Source organism: Rhinopithecus roxellana, chromosome 16 (assembly GCF_007565055.1).
Source record: "Rhinopithecus roxellana isolate Shanxi Qingling chromosome 16, ASM756505v1, whole genome shotgun sequence".
Lineage (NCBI taxonomy): Eukaryota > Metazoa > Chordata > Mammalia > Primates > Cercopithecidae > Rhinopithecus > Rhinopithecus roxellana.
The window spans coordinates 10,308,396-10,321,241 of NC_044564.1; the positions used below are offsets into that span (position 1 = coordinate 10,308,396).

The window sequence follows — 12,846 nt, forward strand, 5'->3', positions numbered from 1 at the left end:
TCCCCGCCGCCAACCCACTCCGCCCACCCCGGCCGCCTATCCCGCGCGCCGCAAGCCTCAGAACGTGAGGGAAGCAGCGGAGCAAGCGCGGACCGGAGCTGGTCCTATAGGGCCTGCGAAAGGAGGCGGAGAGGGGCGGGTCGACGCTCACTGCGCCTGCGGAAAGGGGCGGGGCGGGCACCGGCCGGCGGGTGCCACCTACTGCGCCTGCGGAAAGGGGCGGGGCGGGCGCGGGCTTGCAGGCGGTGCCTACTGCGCCTGCGGGAAGGGGCGGGGCGGGCGCGAGAAGGTAGCGCATCTGGGGGCGGGGTCGAGGGCGGGGTGGCGGGTGGTGCCTACTGCGCCTGTGCGAGGCCGGGGCGGTGAGCGCGCTCCCGCTCCTTGGCCGCCGCCTCAGCCGCTGTCGCCGCCGCCGCTCACCCGGGGCCGCGCACGCGCTGCCACCGCCCCCGGCCCGCGCCCGCCCCCGCCCCCGCCTCCGGCCCGCGCCCTCCTGCCACCGCCTCTCTGGGCCGCGGGCTCGGCTCCTCCTCCGCCCGGGCTCTGCGCCCGCAGCATGCAGCAGCCGCGGGGGCGGCGACGGCGGCGGCTGTGAGGTGAGGCGGGGGCCGCGCTCGGGCGCCCCTCCCGGCGGGCCGGCTGCGGGGCCGAGTGGGGGCTCGGGGCGCACCGGGCCCGGCGCGGCGAGGGGCGGCGGCGTCTTTGTTGCGGCCGGGCCGCCGCCTCGCCCTTTGTCTGCAGATGGTGGACGCGGGCGGCCGCGCCGCCGCCGAGGGCTGGAGGAAGATGGAGGCCCCGCCGGACGGCGCCGCCGACCTCGTGCCCCTGGACCGCTACGACGCGGCGCGCGCCAAGATCGCCGCCAACCTGCAGTGGATCTGCGCCAAGGCCTACGGCCGAGGTGGGCCGGGCGCGGGGCGGGGGGCGCGGGGCGGGGGGTATGGGCGCGGGCCAGGGCCGGGGGACGCGGCCGGGGTCGGGCCGGGTCGGGCTCCGCGCGCCGCGCCTTTGTGCCGCGTCCGCACAGGGTCGGGGCTGGGCTGGCCGCCTCCGAGATCCCGGCGGCGCCCGGGCAACACGGAGCGTGGGGACGCGGTCACCTGGCGAGTGGGCGTCCCCGCGGCGGAGGGCGGCGTGGGTCGGGGCTTCCGCTCCTATTTCGGGAGTGCCCCCAGCCTTCCGTTGGCGGCGGCGGCGGGAGGGAGCTGCCCGGTTTTGGGCGCAGGGAGGGACCATGGGGACGCGGGGACGCGGGTCCGCTGTCTGAGACGCGGCTTCCCAGCGCGCCGGGCATCGTCAAGTGCTGGACCTGTGATTCCGAGCCTTTCACTTGTTACGAATTTTGATGCTTACAAGCCATCAGCTGTTGAATTCCCCAACTAGAAATTGCGTATTCCGCGGATTGTGCTTAATCATAATGATCCCCTTTGCTTAATTCCTGTTTGGAAGAACTAGGTAACCTTGTTACTGAGTCCAATTTGTTAGGCCCTAATGTGCTTAGTGGATTAAGACGCTTCTGTTTCGTGCCCCGGGAACAGGACAGACCTGGTGATTCTCATAAGTGGCTGACTTCTTTATTAATTTCAGGTGCTTTGTTTCAGGTACCATATTAAGGGTTAATATTTCTGTAATCCTCTTTTCATTTGAAGCATTCTTCAAAAATTTGCCTTTATCCTGGTGAAAAATTAACCTTTTTAGAGTAAGACTAAAGGAGACAGCCATTCCAGAGAAGAGTTCAGTTGATCAGTTTGGAAAACGCTGAGCAGGCGTTACCCTGTTTGACAGTGGCCGGTGCCCCAGCTAGACTCTAGTTAGTCATAAGGACAAACGCGTTTTGTAAGTTTTAGGGATTAAATACCTCGCCTTACTTCAAACTGGTTTTTGTACTGTGTAAGTGGTAATTGGGAAAGAGTTTTTCCTTTCTTTGATAGTTTTCAGTTTTACAGTTCTTGTTTACTGGCTCAGTGGAACCTTAGTTTCTGTGTTGTAATGATGAAGAAACACTGCTACATCCAAGAGTTGACATGAGTTTTTGAGAACGGAATTGGTAAGATGTATGTGTAAAACTCGAGTCAGGTGCAGACAACAATCCGCGAGCAGACCTTGGCTATCTCGCAGTCACTGCAGGTTGCATGAGCTCACCTGCCTCACACCTTGTGTTGCTCACTGTTGTGCTTTTCTTTGTATTTTGCCGTATGTGCTTACACCACTAACTCTAGTTTTTACACCTTTGCCAGTGATGTCTCTTTCTGAGACTAGCTTTTGCTATTCCATTATCCCGCGTTATGTTCTTAGGTTCTTCTCGACTTCATCTATACTTTTCCCCTGCATTCTTTCCCCTGTTGTGGGAGTGTCCCACCGAGGCCCGTCCACCGCAGCTGCTCGTGGGCGCTGGCTGGGCTCCCGCGGATGCAGTGGAGCCCAGGGCATTCTTGGGCATGGCTCCTGGGGTCCGAGCACGGAGTTTTACTCCTGCATGTTTTTTAAGATTTTATATGTGGAGGGGGCTGAGGGCTCAGGCAGCGGATGTTAGACAAATTGCTATAAAAAACTTTCGTGATCTGCTTTCCAATGTCTTCAGCAAGGTGCATGCATTTTTCTGTCGTTGCATTTAGTTTTGGCATTCAGCATGGAATTTGTCAGCCATCCAGCAATAAATATGCATGTCTCTGTGTTAGTATTGGGTTCGTCTGGTTTCAGTTCCGGTACCAGATCACTCTTTAATACTTGTTGATTCATCAGATGATGAATTCAGAATCTTATACTAAAATGGGCTTTCGAGTTTTGGAATTATTAAAAGGTGGGCATTTAAAGAAAAGAAGCATGAACAGGAGCTGGGGAAGACTGGATACCATCTTAGGAGCTGAGACTGGAGTGCCCGTTACTGGTGGGTGACAGTGCCTTTGCACGTCAGACCCTGATTTCAGGAGGTCTCGTTCCCCCCCCCTTTTTTTTTTTGAGAGGGAGTCTCTATCTTCCATGCTGGAGTGCAGTGGCGCGATCTCAGCTCACCGCAACCACTGTCTCCTGGGTTCAAGTGATTCTTCTGCCTCAGCATCCCGAATAGCTGGGATTACAGGTGTGCGCCCCCACACCCGGCCAATATTTGTATTTTTAGTAGAGACGGGGTTTCTCCATATTGCCAGGCTGATCTCAAACTCCTGACCTCATGATCCGCCCGCCTTGGCCTCCCAAAGTGCTGGGATTACAGGCGTGAGCCACCGCGCCTGGCTGGTTTCCACTTCTTTTTGCCGAGGGGACAGGGGATCGTATGTAATTACAAAAAAAAAAAAAAAATTTAAGTCAGGTGTGGTGGTTTATATTTATAATTCTAGTGAATCAGAGACAAAGGTGGGACGATCACTTGAGGCCAGGAGTTTGAGATGGAGTCTGCTTGTGTTTCCCAGGCTGGTCTCCAACTCCTGGGCTAGAGTGATCCTCCTGCTTCAGCTTCCTGTGTAATTTTCTTTTTTACCTTTTTTTTTTTCCCATAGGGGACAGGGTCTCACTCTGTCGGCCAGGATGGAGTGCATTGGTGTGACCTCAACTCACTGCAACCTCTGCCTCCCAGGCTCAAGTGATCTTCCCGCCTCAGCCTCCCGAGTAGTCACCACCACACCTGGCTAACTTTTGTATTTTTTGTAGACATGGGGGTTTTCTTTAAACAATTTTTAGTTTTGTAAAAATGGGGTCTATTTGCCCAGGCTAGTTTTGATCTCCTGGGCTCAGGTGATCTGCCTGCCTCGGCCTCCCAAAGTGCTGGGATTACAGGCGTGAGGCACCGCACTTGGCCGTCCTGTGTAAAACTATGTAAAAATTGAGAATCTTTATTTAAATTTACAGGTTGCAGAGATCCCAATTCAGATGACCGAAAGACTTGCCTCAGCTCAGCTGAAGTGATTTATGTTGCTGGGGGCGGGGGTCACAGCCTGGGTGTGAGGTTCGCTGTTACCCAGTGGGCTTGTGTTTTGTGAGAGACTGAGTGGGGAGGGGGTTTTGGTAGGATAGTGTGTGTCCCCCCAACAAATCCAGCACCTTTTGCTCTGTTTCTTCTTTTGAATGTCTCCATGTGCCTCTCCAGCTTAGTTTTTAGTTAATCGGACATGGTTCTTTCAATATGGCTGCTTTAATCGGAAATCGCTTTTGAGGGTATGATGGTGAAAGTGGCTTAAATGTTTAACTTGTTAGAGGGTTGTTCATTAGGTTGCTAAATAAGGCCCATCTTCCCTTTGTATAAAGATTGAAAGCATGCTGAAACTCCAGGGCTGGCTGCTGTCTCGCTTTGCATTTGCCTTTTGAGATTGTTGGTGTTCTTGGGGCCACCAGTCTGCCATTGTAGTAAGTGGGTAGGCTCAGGAGAGCTTGCCCTTGGCGAGGCCTTGTGGCATATGGCTGTGCAGAAACACTTCCTCCAGTTTCATTTGTCTCTGGGGCCACAGCCAAGAATTGTGGGCCGCCTTAGGCTTTTATTTTTAGGTCCCCTCTCCCTTTCTTTTGGTAACTCTCTTGTTTCATTGACTGTTTTCATTTTTTAAAGAAATAATGTATTGGACGTGTTGAAAATTGTCCGGTTAAAAATGTCTGTAAGAAGGTGCAGAACCTGCTTAGTCACTACATTTTGTGATGATGTTTGAGTGAAAGTTGTAATACATTGGTGAAAGAAGTTGAGAAGGGTGACTGAAGTTCCGTTCATTTTACAGCATAGCATGCTGGACTAGAGCAGTGCAGTCCTGGCGTTGATCTTGGCCGCTGTGCATTTTATACATGCCCTTAGGAAACTCAGAGAGGTATCTAGGCCTTGGTTTCAGGGGACTGTGTGGAGAGCAAGCTTTTATTATCTCCCAAGGACAGTGTTAAAAAACAACCCGGGGCAAGTACTAGCATGCACTGCATTCTTTGCAAGGATGTTGTGGTGTGGCTCAGTGGAAACCAGGTTTTCCCTTTGCTTGCAGAGCTAAGCTGCCCTGAACCCTAGGGCACTGGATGGGAGCTTAGGGTTCGGGAGTTCATCCCCTCACCTTACTGACAGCACATGGCCCTGCCCAGAAGCCACATGGCCCTGCCCAGAAGCCACATGGCCTGCCCAGAGGCACACTGTTGGGAGGAGTTGTCTGGTCCCCTCCTCCTTTTTTGCTCACTCTTGCTAGAGTAATTTGAACTACTGATTTGGAAACCATGTTATGAAATAAGAAATCAGTGTGAGGATGCTGTGGCCTGTGAAGCCTGGGTTTTAGTCCCCATCTCAGGGACCAGCAGTTTCATTATGTAGGCAACAAGAAGAGCTTAGACTCCGGTTTGCTTACTTGATGTGATGAGCAAAACCCCTTTGTAATCAACTCCGGAGGGTCGCCATATTTCGTTGTAGTGACTTTTGGTTAAAATGAAATCTGTGCTCAGAGCCCCTTTCCAACTCCAGAACTGGCTATGAAGCCACTGTGCGTCTTCCTCCATGCATTGGCAGGAGGGCAGCAGTGGCTGGAGTCTTGGTGTGAACAGCCTGCTCCTGATGGCAGCACACTTGTGAGCACATTGCCACATTTCTGAAGGTGATGACGTGTTCAGATGATTGGTTTATGAGTTTAGATTGTGTATTTAAATTGTCTTTGGTTGTTCTTGACAAGGGATTTGGGTGTTTCCGAGATGGGGGTTACGGAGCATCTTCAAATGCTTCCTGAGCACCTGTTAGGTGGTACTAGATACTGTGGGAGTTGCTGGTTGGTCCAGCTAGCATGACCTTTCCTGTGCAGAGGTGTCCTGAGAACCACCTGCTGCCTAGTTATGTGTGCATCTCTGTGAGGCCAGGGATTGTGGCTGTCCCACTTACTGCTGTGTCCGCAGCACAGAGAGCTCAAGTACTTGTTGAATGGTTAGCCCCCAAGAGCAGAGGGGAGGGCGGCTGGCTGCAGCCCTGTGCAGAGGAGAGGTGTCTTCGGGTGTACTGAGTAGATTAACCTTGTTGAGGTGGAGGATTTGTGGACTGAAATAGCAAGTGATTAGTTTGAAAAATAGTCTGGGGCCAGATTGTTTGTGGTGCTCAGGTTGGCTGGGGATTTCTTTGATGATGTGTGCCTGGGAGGGTTTTTAAGTAGGGGGATGTCGTGCTGAGAGAGCGAGCCTGGGAAGATGTTTTTAGCAGGTTTGAGTGGGTAGAGGCCATAGACAGGTGTACTACCTGAGAGCTGATGTCGTTAGGCTGGAAATGTCAAAGACTTGGCTGTTCTTCTTTTTATTTTTTTGGGACAAGGTCTTGCTCTGTTGCCCAGGCTGGAGTGCAGTGGCATGATCATAGCTTACTGCAGCCTTTACCTCCTTGAGCTCAAGTGATACTCCCACCTCAGCCTCCCGAGTAGCTAGGATCACAGTTAGGACCACAGGCCTGCACCTCCAGGTCCGGTTAATTATTATTATTATTTTGTAGAGGTGGAATTTTCCTGTGTTGCCCAGGCTGGTCTCAAACTCCTGGGCTCAAGCAGTGCTCCCACCCACCTTGGCCTCCCAAAGTGCTGGGATCACAGGTATGAGTTGAGTGAGTGAGTGAGTCCACTGCGCCCGGATGGACTTGCCTGTCTGTTGGCAGAGGGAATAGGAAGGGTAGACAGAGCAGCAGATATACACGCTGAATCCATGGAGCTGGACTGATTGACAGTGGGTGTGGGAGGCAGCCAAGGGTGAGTTACGGTCAGCTGGACTGCCATGGGGAGCCCAGACATAGGAATGATGGTGCCCTTGACAAGAATATTTAGTCATTATTTCATAGCATTTTTCTGCTTTCATAACTTTTGTTATCACTACAGAAAAGATGTTTGAGGCCGGGCGTGGTGGCTCATGCCTGTAATCCCAGCACTTTGGAAAGTTGAGGCGGGCAGATCACCTGAAGTCAGGAGTTGGAGATCAGCCTGGCCAACATGGTGAATTTCTGTCTCTACTAAAAATACAAAACTAGCGGGGCGTGGTGGCAGGTGCCTGTAATCCCAGCTATTCAGGAGGCTGAGGCAGGACAGTTACTTAAACCCAGGAGGCGGAGGCTGTGGTCAGCCGAGACTACGCCACTGCACTCCAGCCTGGGCAACAGAGTGAGACTCTGTCTCAGGAAAAAGAAAGAAAGATCTTTGAGCTTTTTCTATTTCTGGCTTTCCTGAGCTCCCACCTAGTCCTCTTTTTCTTTCTTTTTTTTTTTTTTTGAGTCGGAGTCTTGCTCTGTCGCCCAGGCTGGAGTGCAGTGGCATAATCTCGGCTCACTGCAAGCTCCGCCTCCCAGGTTCATGCCATTCTCCTGCCTCAGCCTCCTGAGTAGCTGGGACTACAGACGTTCACCACAATGCCCAGCTAATTTTTTTTTTTTTTTTTTTTAGTAGAGATGGGGTTTCACCGTGTTAGCCGGGATGGTCTCTATCTCCTGACCTCGTGATCCGCCCACCTTGGCCTCCCAAAGTGCTGGGATTACAGGCGTGTGAGCCACTATACCCAGCCCTCTTTTTCTTAAAGTGGTTTACTATTCCCCAGTCACTCTCCTCCCATTACTTCATACTCAACTAGTCAAAATTAAACTTATTTCTGGGGGCGGAATGTAGTGGCTCACACCTGAAATCTCTGCACTTTGGGAGGCTGAGGTGGGAGGATTGCTTGAGCCCAGGAGATTGAGACCAGTCTGGGCAGCAGAGTGAGACTCTGTCTCTACAAAGAACGTAAAAGTTAGCTGGGCATGGTGGTGCATGCCTGTGGTCCCAGTTACTTGGGAGGCTGAGGTGGGAAGATCAGTTGAACCCAGAAGATCGAGGCTGCAGTGAGCCGTAATTGTCACACTGCACTTCAGCCTGGGTGACAGAGCAAGATCCTGTCTCAAAAAGAATTAAACTTACATGAGTTCAGTTGGGCATTACATTTTGAACTGTGGGGCCCTTAGCATCCTTTTTAGGCCTCCTGTAGTGATGGAAGTGTCCGCATGTACAGAGACCCATAATGACAGACCCATAATGAGCCTGGCTCTCTAAAGGGCAGATGCTACTGGCAGAACAGGGGAGGAGTAGAGGGAGGGAGACTCCCCTGAGGGAATCTAGAATGTTCCATTAGAGTGAAAACTGAGTTTGTAGTCTAGGTGTGTGAGAATCAGATGGAGGTAAGGGCACTAATTAAGAGAAGCAAAGACAATAGGGGAAGTGGAGGGAGTGTGTGATGAGCACACAATGTGGGAAAGGCTGGTGGCCCCATGGAGGTAGAGGCTGCAGAGTTGGAAGGCAACATTAGACTGAAAAATGTGCTGAGGCCAGAGCATGGAATGCTTTGAGGGGCTGGTTGATGAATTAGGGAACCACCGAAGGTTTCTGAGGAGGGGAGAGATGTATGAAATTTGAGCTTTTCAGAGAAGTCCCTGCTAGGATACAATGGTTAATGCCCATTGTAAGGCATAAATTGAAGACTTGACTTTTGTTTTGGCCTTTTTTTTTTTTTTTTTTGAGTAGAGACAAGTTCTGCCAGGGATGGGCTCGAACTCCTGGGCTCAAGCGATCCTCCTGTCTCGGCCTCCCAAAGTGCTGGGATTACAGGTGTGAGCCACCGCGTCTGGCCATTTTGGACCTTTGAGAGAATCACTTTGACTGAGGTGTGATTTACATGTGGTAAAGCACACGTTTTAAGAGTGTAGTTTGAGGAATTTTTTTTTTTTTTTTTGAGACGGAGTTTTGCTCTGTCGCCCAGGCTGGAGTGTAGTGGCGCGATCTCGGCTCACTGCAAGTTCCGCGGCCTCCTGGGTTCATGCCATTCTCTTGCCTCAGCCTTCTGAGAAGCTGGAACTACAGGCGCCCACCACCACACCCGGCTAATTTTTTAGTATTTTTAGTAGAGACGGGGTTTCACCGTGTTCGCTAGGATGGTCTCAATCTCCTGACCACGTGATCTGTCCGCCTCGGCCTCCCAAAGTGCTGGGATTACAGGTGTGAGCCACCGCGCCCAGCCAGTTTGAGGAATTTAAACCACTGTGACCACAACCACAATCAAGACAGAGCATTCTTATTACCTCTTGAGTTTCCTTTGTGCCCTTCCCCAGTGGGACCCACCCAGGGCTTCACTTCCCTGCTCTGTTACTGCAGATGAGTTTCCTGTGTGCGTCTAATCTGACTCCTTACACTTGGCATAGTATTTTTGAAATTCATGTTGTGTAGATCTTTTTTGCTTAGTAATAATACTCCATGGTGTGGCTAGCTCATATCTCCATTCATCTGTTGGTGATTATCTGGGGACATTTCCAGCTTTTGGCTATTATGAATAGAGCTTCTGTGAACATTCATCTATGTGGACAGATGTTTTCATTTATCTTAAACAGCTGTGCTTGGGATTACTGGGCAATAATAAGATACATATGTGTAACTTTCTTAGAAAGTGCCCAGTTGTTTTCCAAAGTGACTTATTTATTTGGCCAGCAGTGTGTGTGAGTTCCAGTTGCTTTGCATCCTTGCCAACACTTGATGATGTCCGTCTTTTTGATTTTAGTTATTTAAGTGGATAGGTTGTATCTCACCGTGGTTTTTGTGCATTTCCCAATGACTAATGATGAGCATTTTTATATGCTTATTGGACATTCGAGTACCTTTTTCTATGAAGTATTTTAAAATCCTTGGCTAATTAAAAAAATTAAATTTTAGTTTTGAGTTAATTGTGTATGTATATATTTTTCTTTAAACAATTTCTATTTTTGTAGAAATGGGATCTCACTGTGTTGCCCAGACTAGTTTGGAACTTCTGGACTTAAGTGATTCTTCCACCTCAGCCTCCCAAAGTGCTAGGATTACAGGCGGGAGCCACCGCGCCTGGCCAGTTGGAGACAATTGTATATTAACATGCATTTTAAAGAAATACTCTACAGAGATCCTTGGTACCCTTTATTCAGTTTCCCTAATGATGACTTGTTCTAAAATTATAGCATAATGTTACACCAGGATATTGACATGCATCTAATCCAGGTACAGATCATTCCATCCCGTGAGGACCTCTTCTGTGGTCCTTTTGTAGCCGTGCCTGTCTCCCTTCCTTCTGCTTCTCTTGGGTTTATTTTGCTCTTCTCTTTCTAGTTGCTTGAGCTAGGAACTCGTATTATTGATTTGAGACCTTTCCTCTTTTCTGATGTAAGAGTTTAGTGCTATAAATTTCCCACTTACTACTCTCACAGCTGCATCCCACATAGGTGTTGCATTTTCATTTTCATTCAGTTCTAGGTATTTTTTAAAAATTTCCTTTGATGACTACTTTTTTTTTTTTTTTTTTTTTTGAGAAGGAGTCTCACTCTGTCACCCAGGCTGGAGTGCAGTGGCCGGATCTCAGCTCACTGCAAACTCCGCCTCCCGGGTTTACGCCATTCTCCTGCCTCAGCCTCCCGAGTAGCTGGGACTATAGGCGCCCGCCACCTCGCCCGGCTAGTTTTTTGTATTTTTTTTTTTTTAGTAGAGACGGGGTTTCACCGTGTTAGCCAGGATGGTCTCGATCTCCTGACCTCGTGATCCGCCCGCCTCGGCCTCCCAAAGTGCTGGGATTACAGGCTTGAGCCACCGCGCCCGGCCCCTTTGATGACTACTTCTTTGATGCATTGTCTGAGTCCATTTGGGCTGCTATAACAAAATATAGTGGTCCCCTCTTATCAGTAACCTTTGGTCAACTGTGGCCTGAATATATTACATGGAAAATTCAGAAATAATTCATAAGTTTTTTTTTTTTTTTTTTGGTGACGGAGTCTCGCTCTGTCGCCCAGGCTGGAGTGCAGTGGCCGGATCTCAGCTCACTGCAAACTCCGCTTCCCGGGCTCACGCCATTCTCCTGCCTCAGCCTCCCGAGTAGCTGGGACTACAGGCGCCTGCCACCTCGCCCGGCTAGTTTTTTGTAGTTTTTTTTGGTAGAGACAGGGTTTCACCGTGTTAGCCAGGATGGTCTTGATCTCCTGACCTTGTGATCCGCCCGTCTCGGCCTCCCAAAGTGCTGGGATTACAGGCTTGAGCCACCGCGCCCGGCCATAATTCATAAGTTTTAAATGGCGTGCTGTTCTGAGTAGCATGATGACGTCTCACACCATCTTGCCTGATACGTGACTCATCCCTTTGTCCAGCATGTCCACACTGTATATGCTGTCCTCGTTAAGTCATTGATATCATCTGCTGCTGACATCCCTCTGTGGACATCGTCATGGCTTGATGACCCACGATCTCTCCAAGCAGATAGTCAGTCCTCTGTCTGACCTATTGTCAGAAGATTGGGAGTAGCCTAAAGCTAGGTCACTACTACGCCTATGTCATTCACCTCACTTCATCTCATCATGTAGGCATTTTCTCATCTCACGTCCTCATAAGAAGTGTGAGTATAGTACAGTAAGATGTTTTGAGGGCCAGGCGTGGTGGCTGACACCTGTAATCCAAGCACTTTGGGAAGCCAGGGTAGGAGGATTGCTTGAGTCTAGGAATTTGAGACCAGCCTGGGCAACATAGCAAGACATAGTCTCCACATTAAAAAAAGAATTAGCTGGGCGTGGTGGCTGTGGGCCTGTAGTCCCAGCTACTAAGGAGGCTGAGGTGGGAGGATCGTTTGAGTCGGGATTTGAGATTACAGTACCACTGCACTCCAGCCTGGGCAACAGAGTGAGACCCTGTCTCAAAAATTTTTTTGTGTGTAGGAAAGTATAGTACTGAGCCCAATATGTATGTATTTTGTTTCAGGAATCCACTGAGGGTCTTGGAGCTTATCCCTTGAGGATAAGAGGGGACTGCTGTACTTTTGAGTAATTTATAAATGACAGAAATTGATTATTCATGGTTCTGGAGGCTAAGAAGTCCAAGATTAAGGTGCCAACAGATTTGGTGTCTGGTGAGGGCCCGTTCCTTATAGATGGCACCTTTTGAGCGTCCTCATATGTCAGAAGGGAGAGGCTCCCTCAAGCCTTCTTAGTCTCATTCACGAGAGTGAGGCTCTGGTGACCTAATCATCCCCGAAAGGCCCCACCTCTCAACACTGCCACATTGGGGATTAGGTTGCAGCATGAATTTTGGGGGGACAGAAAACACTAACAACAGCACTCCTCAGTGATTTCAAACTCTAATTTGCAAGTGTTCAGAGATTTTCCTGTTTTGTCTTCTTATTTCCCATATGATTTCAGTAAGATAACCTAGTTTGATTTCTCTTCTTTTATACTTGTTAAGGTTTGTTTTGTGGCCTAGGATATGATCTCTTTTAGTGAATGTTGCACGGGCATTTGGAAAAAAAATGAGTGTTCTGCTGTTGTTTGGTGCAGTGCTCTATCAGTTGTATTCTGCTGGTTGGTTGTGTTCTAATTTATATCTTTGTTGGTTTTATGTCTAGTAATGCTGTCTAGAGGGTGTTGAAGTCCGTAGCTATACTTGTAGATTTGTCTGTTCCTCTTTTTAGCTGTGTCAACTTTTTTCATGTACTTTGAAGCTCTATAGTTTGGTGCATGAACTTTCAGGATTTTAAGGTCTGTCTGGTAGATTGATCCTTTTATCATTATGTGATGTCCCTTTTTGCCTCTCATAATTTTTCTACTTTATTAATGTAGTTCTGCTTTTTTTTTTTTTTAAAGTGTTTGCATGGCGTATCTTTTTTTCCCTCCTTTTATATTTTAACCTACTTAAGTTGTTGAATTTGAAGTGTATTTCTTGTAAAGAGCATGTAATGATGTCATGTTTTTTAATCTATCCTCTACCAGCCTGTCTTTTGATTGGTGTATTTAGAGTATTTACATTTACTAATAACATTATATTGTTTTTTTTTTTTTTTTGAGACGGAGTCTCGCTCTGTCACCCAGGCTGGAGTGCAGTGGCCGGATCTCCGCTCACTGCAAGCTCCGCCTCCCGG

The 12,846-nt window shown here is 49.5% G+C and overlaps 1 protein-coding gene across 4 annotated transcripts in view; it reads left to right on the forward strand.

The window, feature by feature from the left end:
- The first annotated feature begins 364 nt into the window (after positions 1-364).
- The window catches only part of CAMSAP1 (calmodulin regulated spectrin associated protein 1), a 118,211-nt gene continuing 105,729 nt past the window's right edge, over positions 365-12,846 (forward strand). For 2 of the 4 annotated variants that reach the window (XR_004053956.1, XM_030919390.1), the window contains exon 1: positions 514-901. Coding sequence is in view for 2 of the 4 variants with exons in the window: in XM_030919390.1 (XP_030775250.1) it covers positions 742-901 (160 nt within the window). In the remaining 2 variants the exon portion in view is untranslated. Of the gene's footprint in view, positions 902-12,846 lie in introns of all 4 variants that reach the window. The other 2 variants (XM_030919389.1, XM_030919391.1) reach the window with 2 other exon arrangements.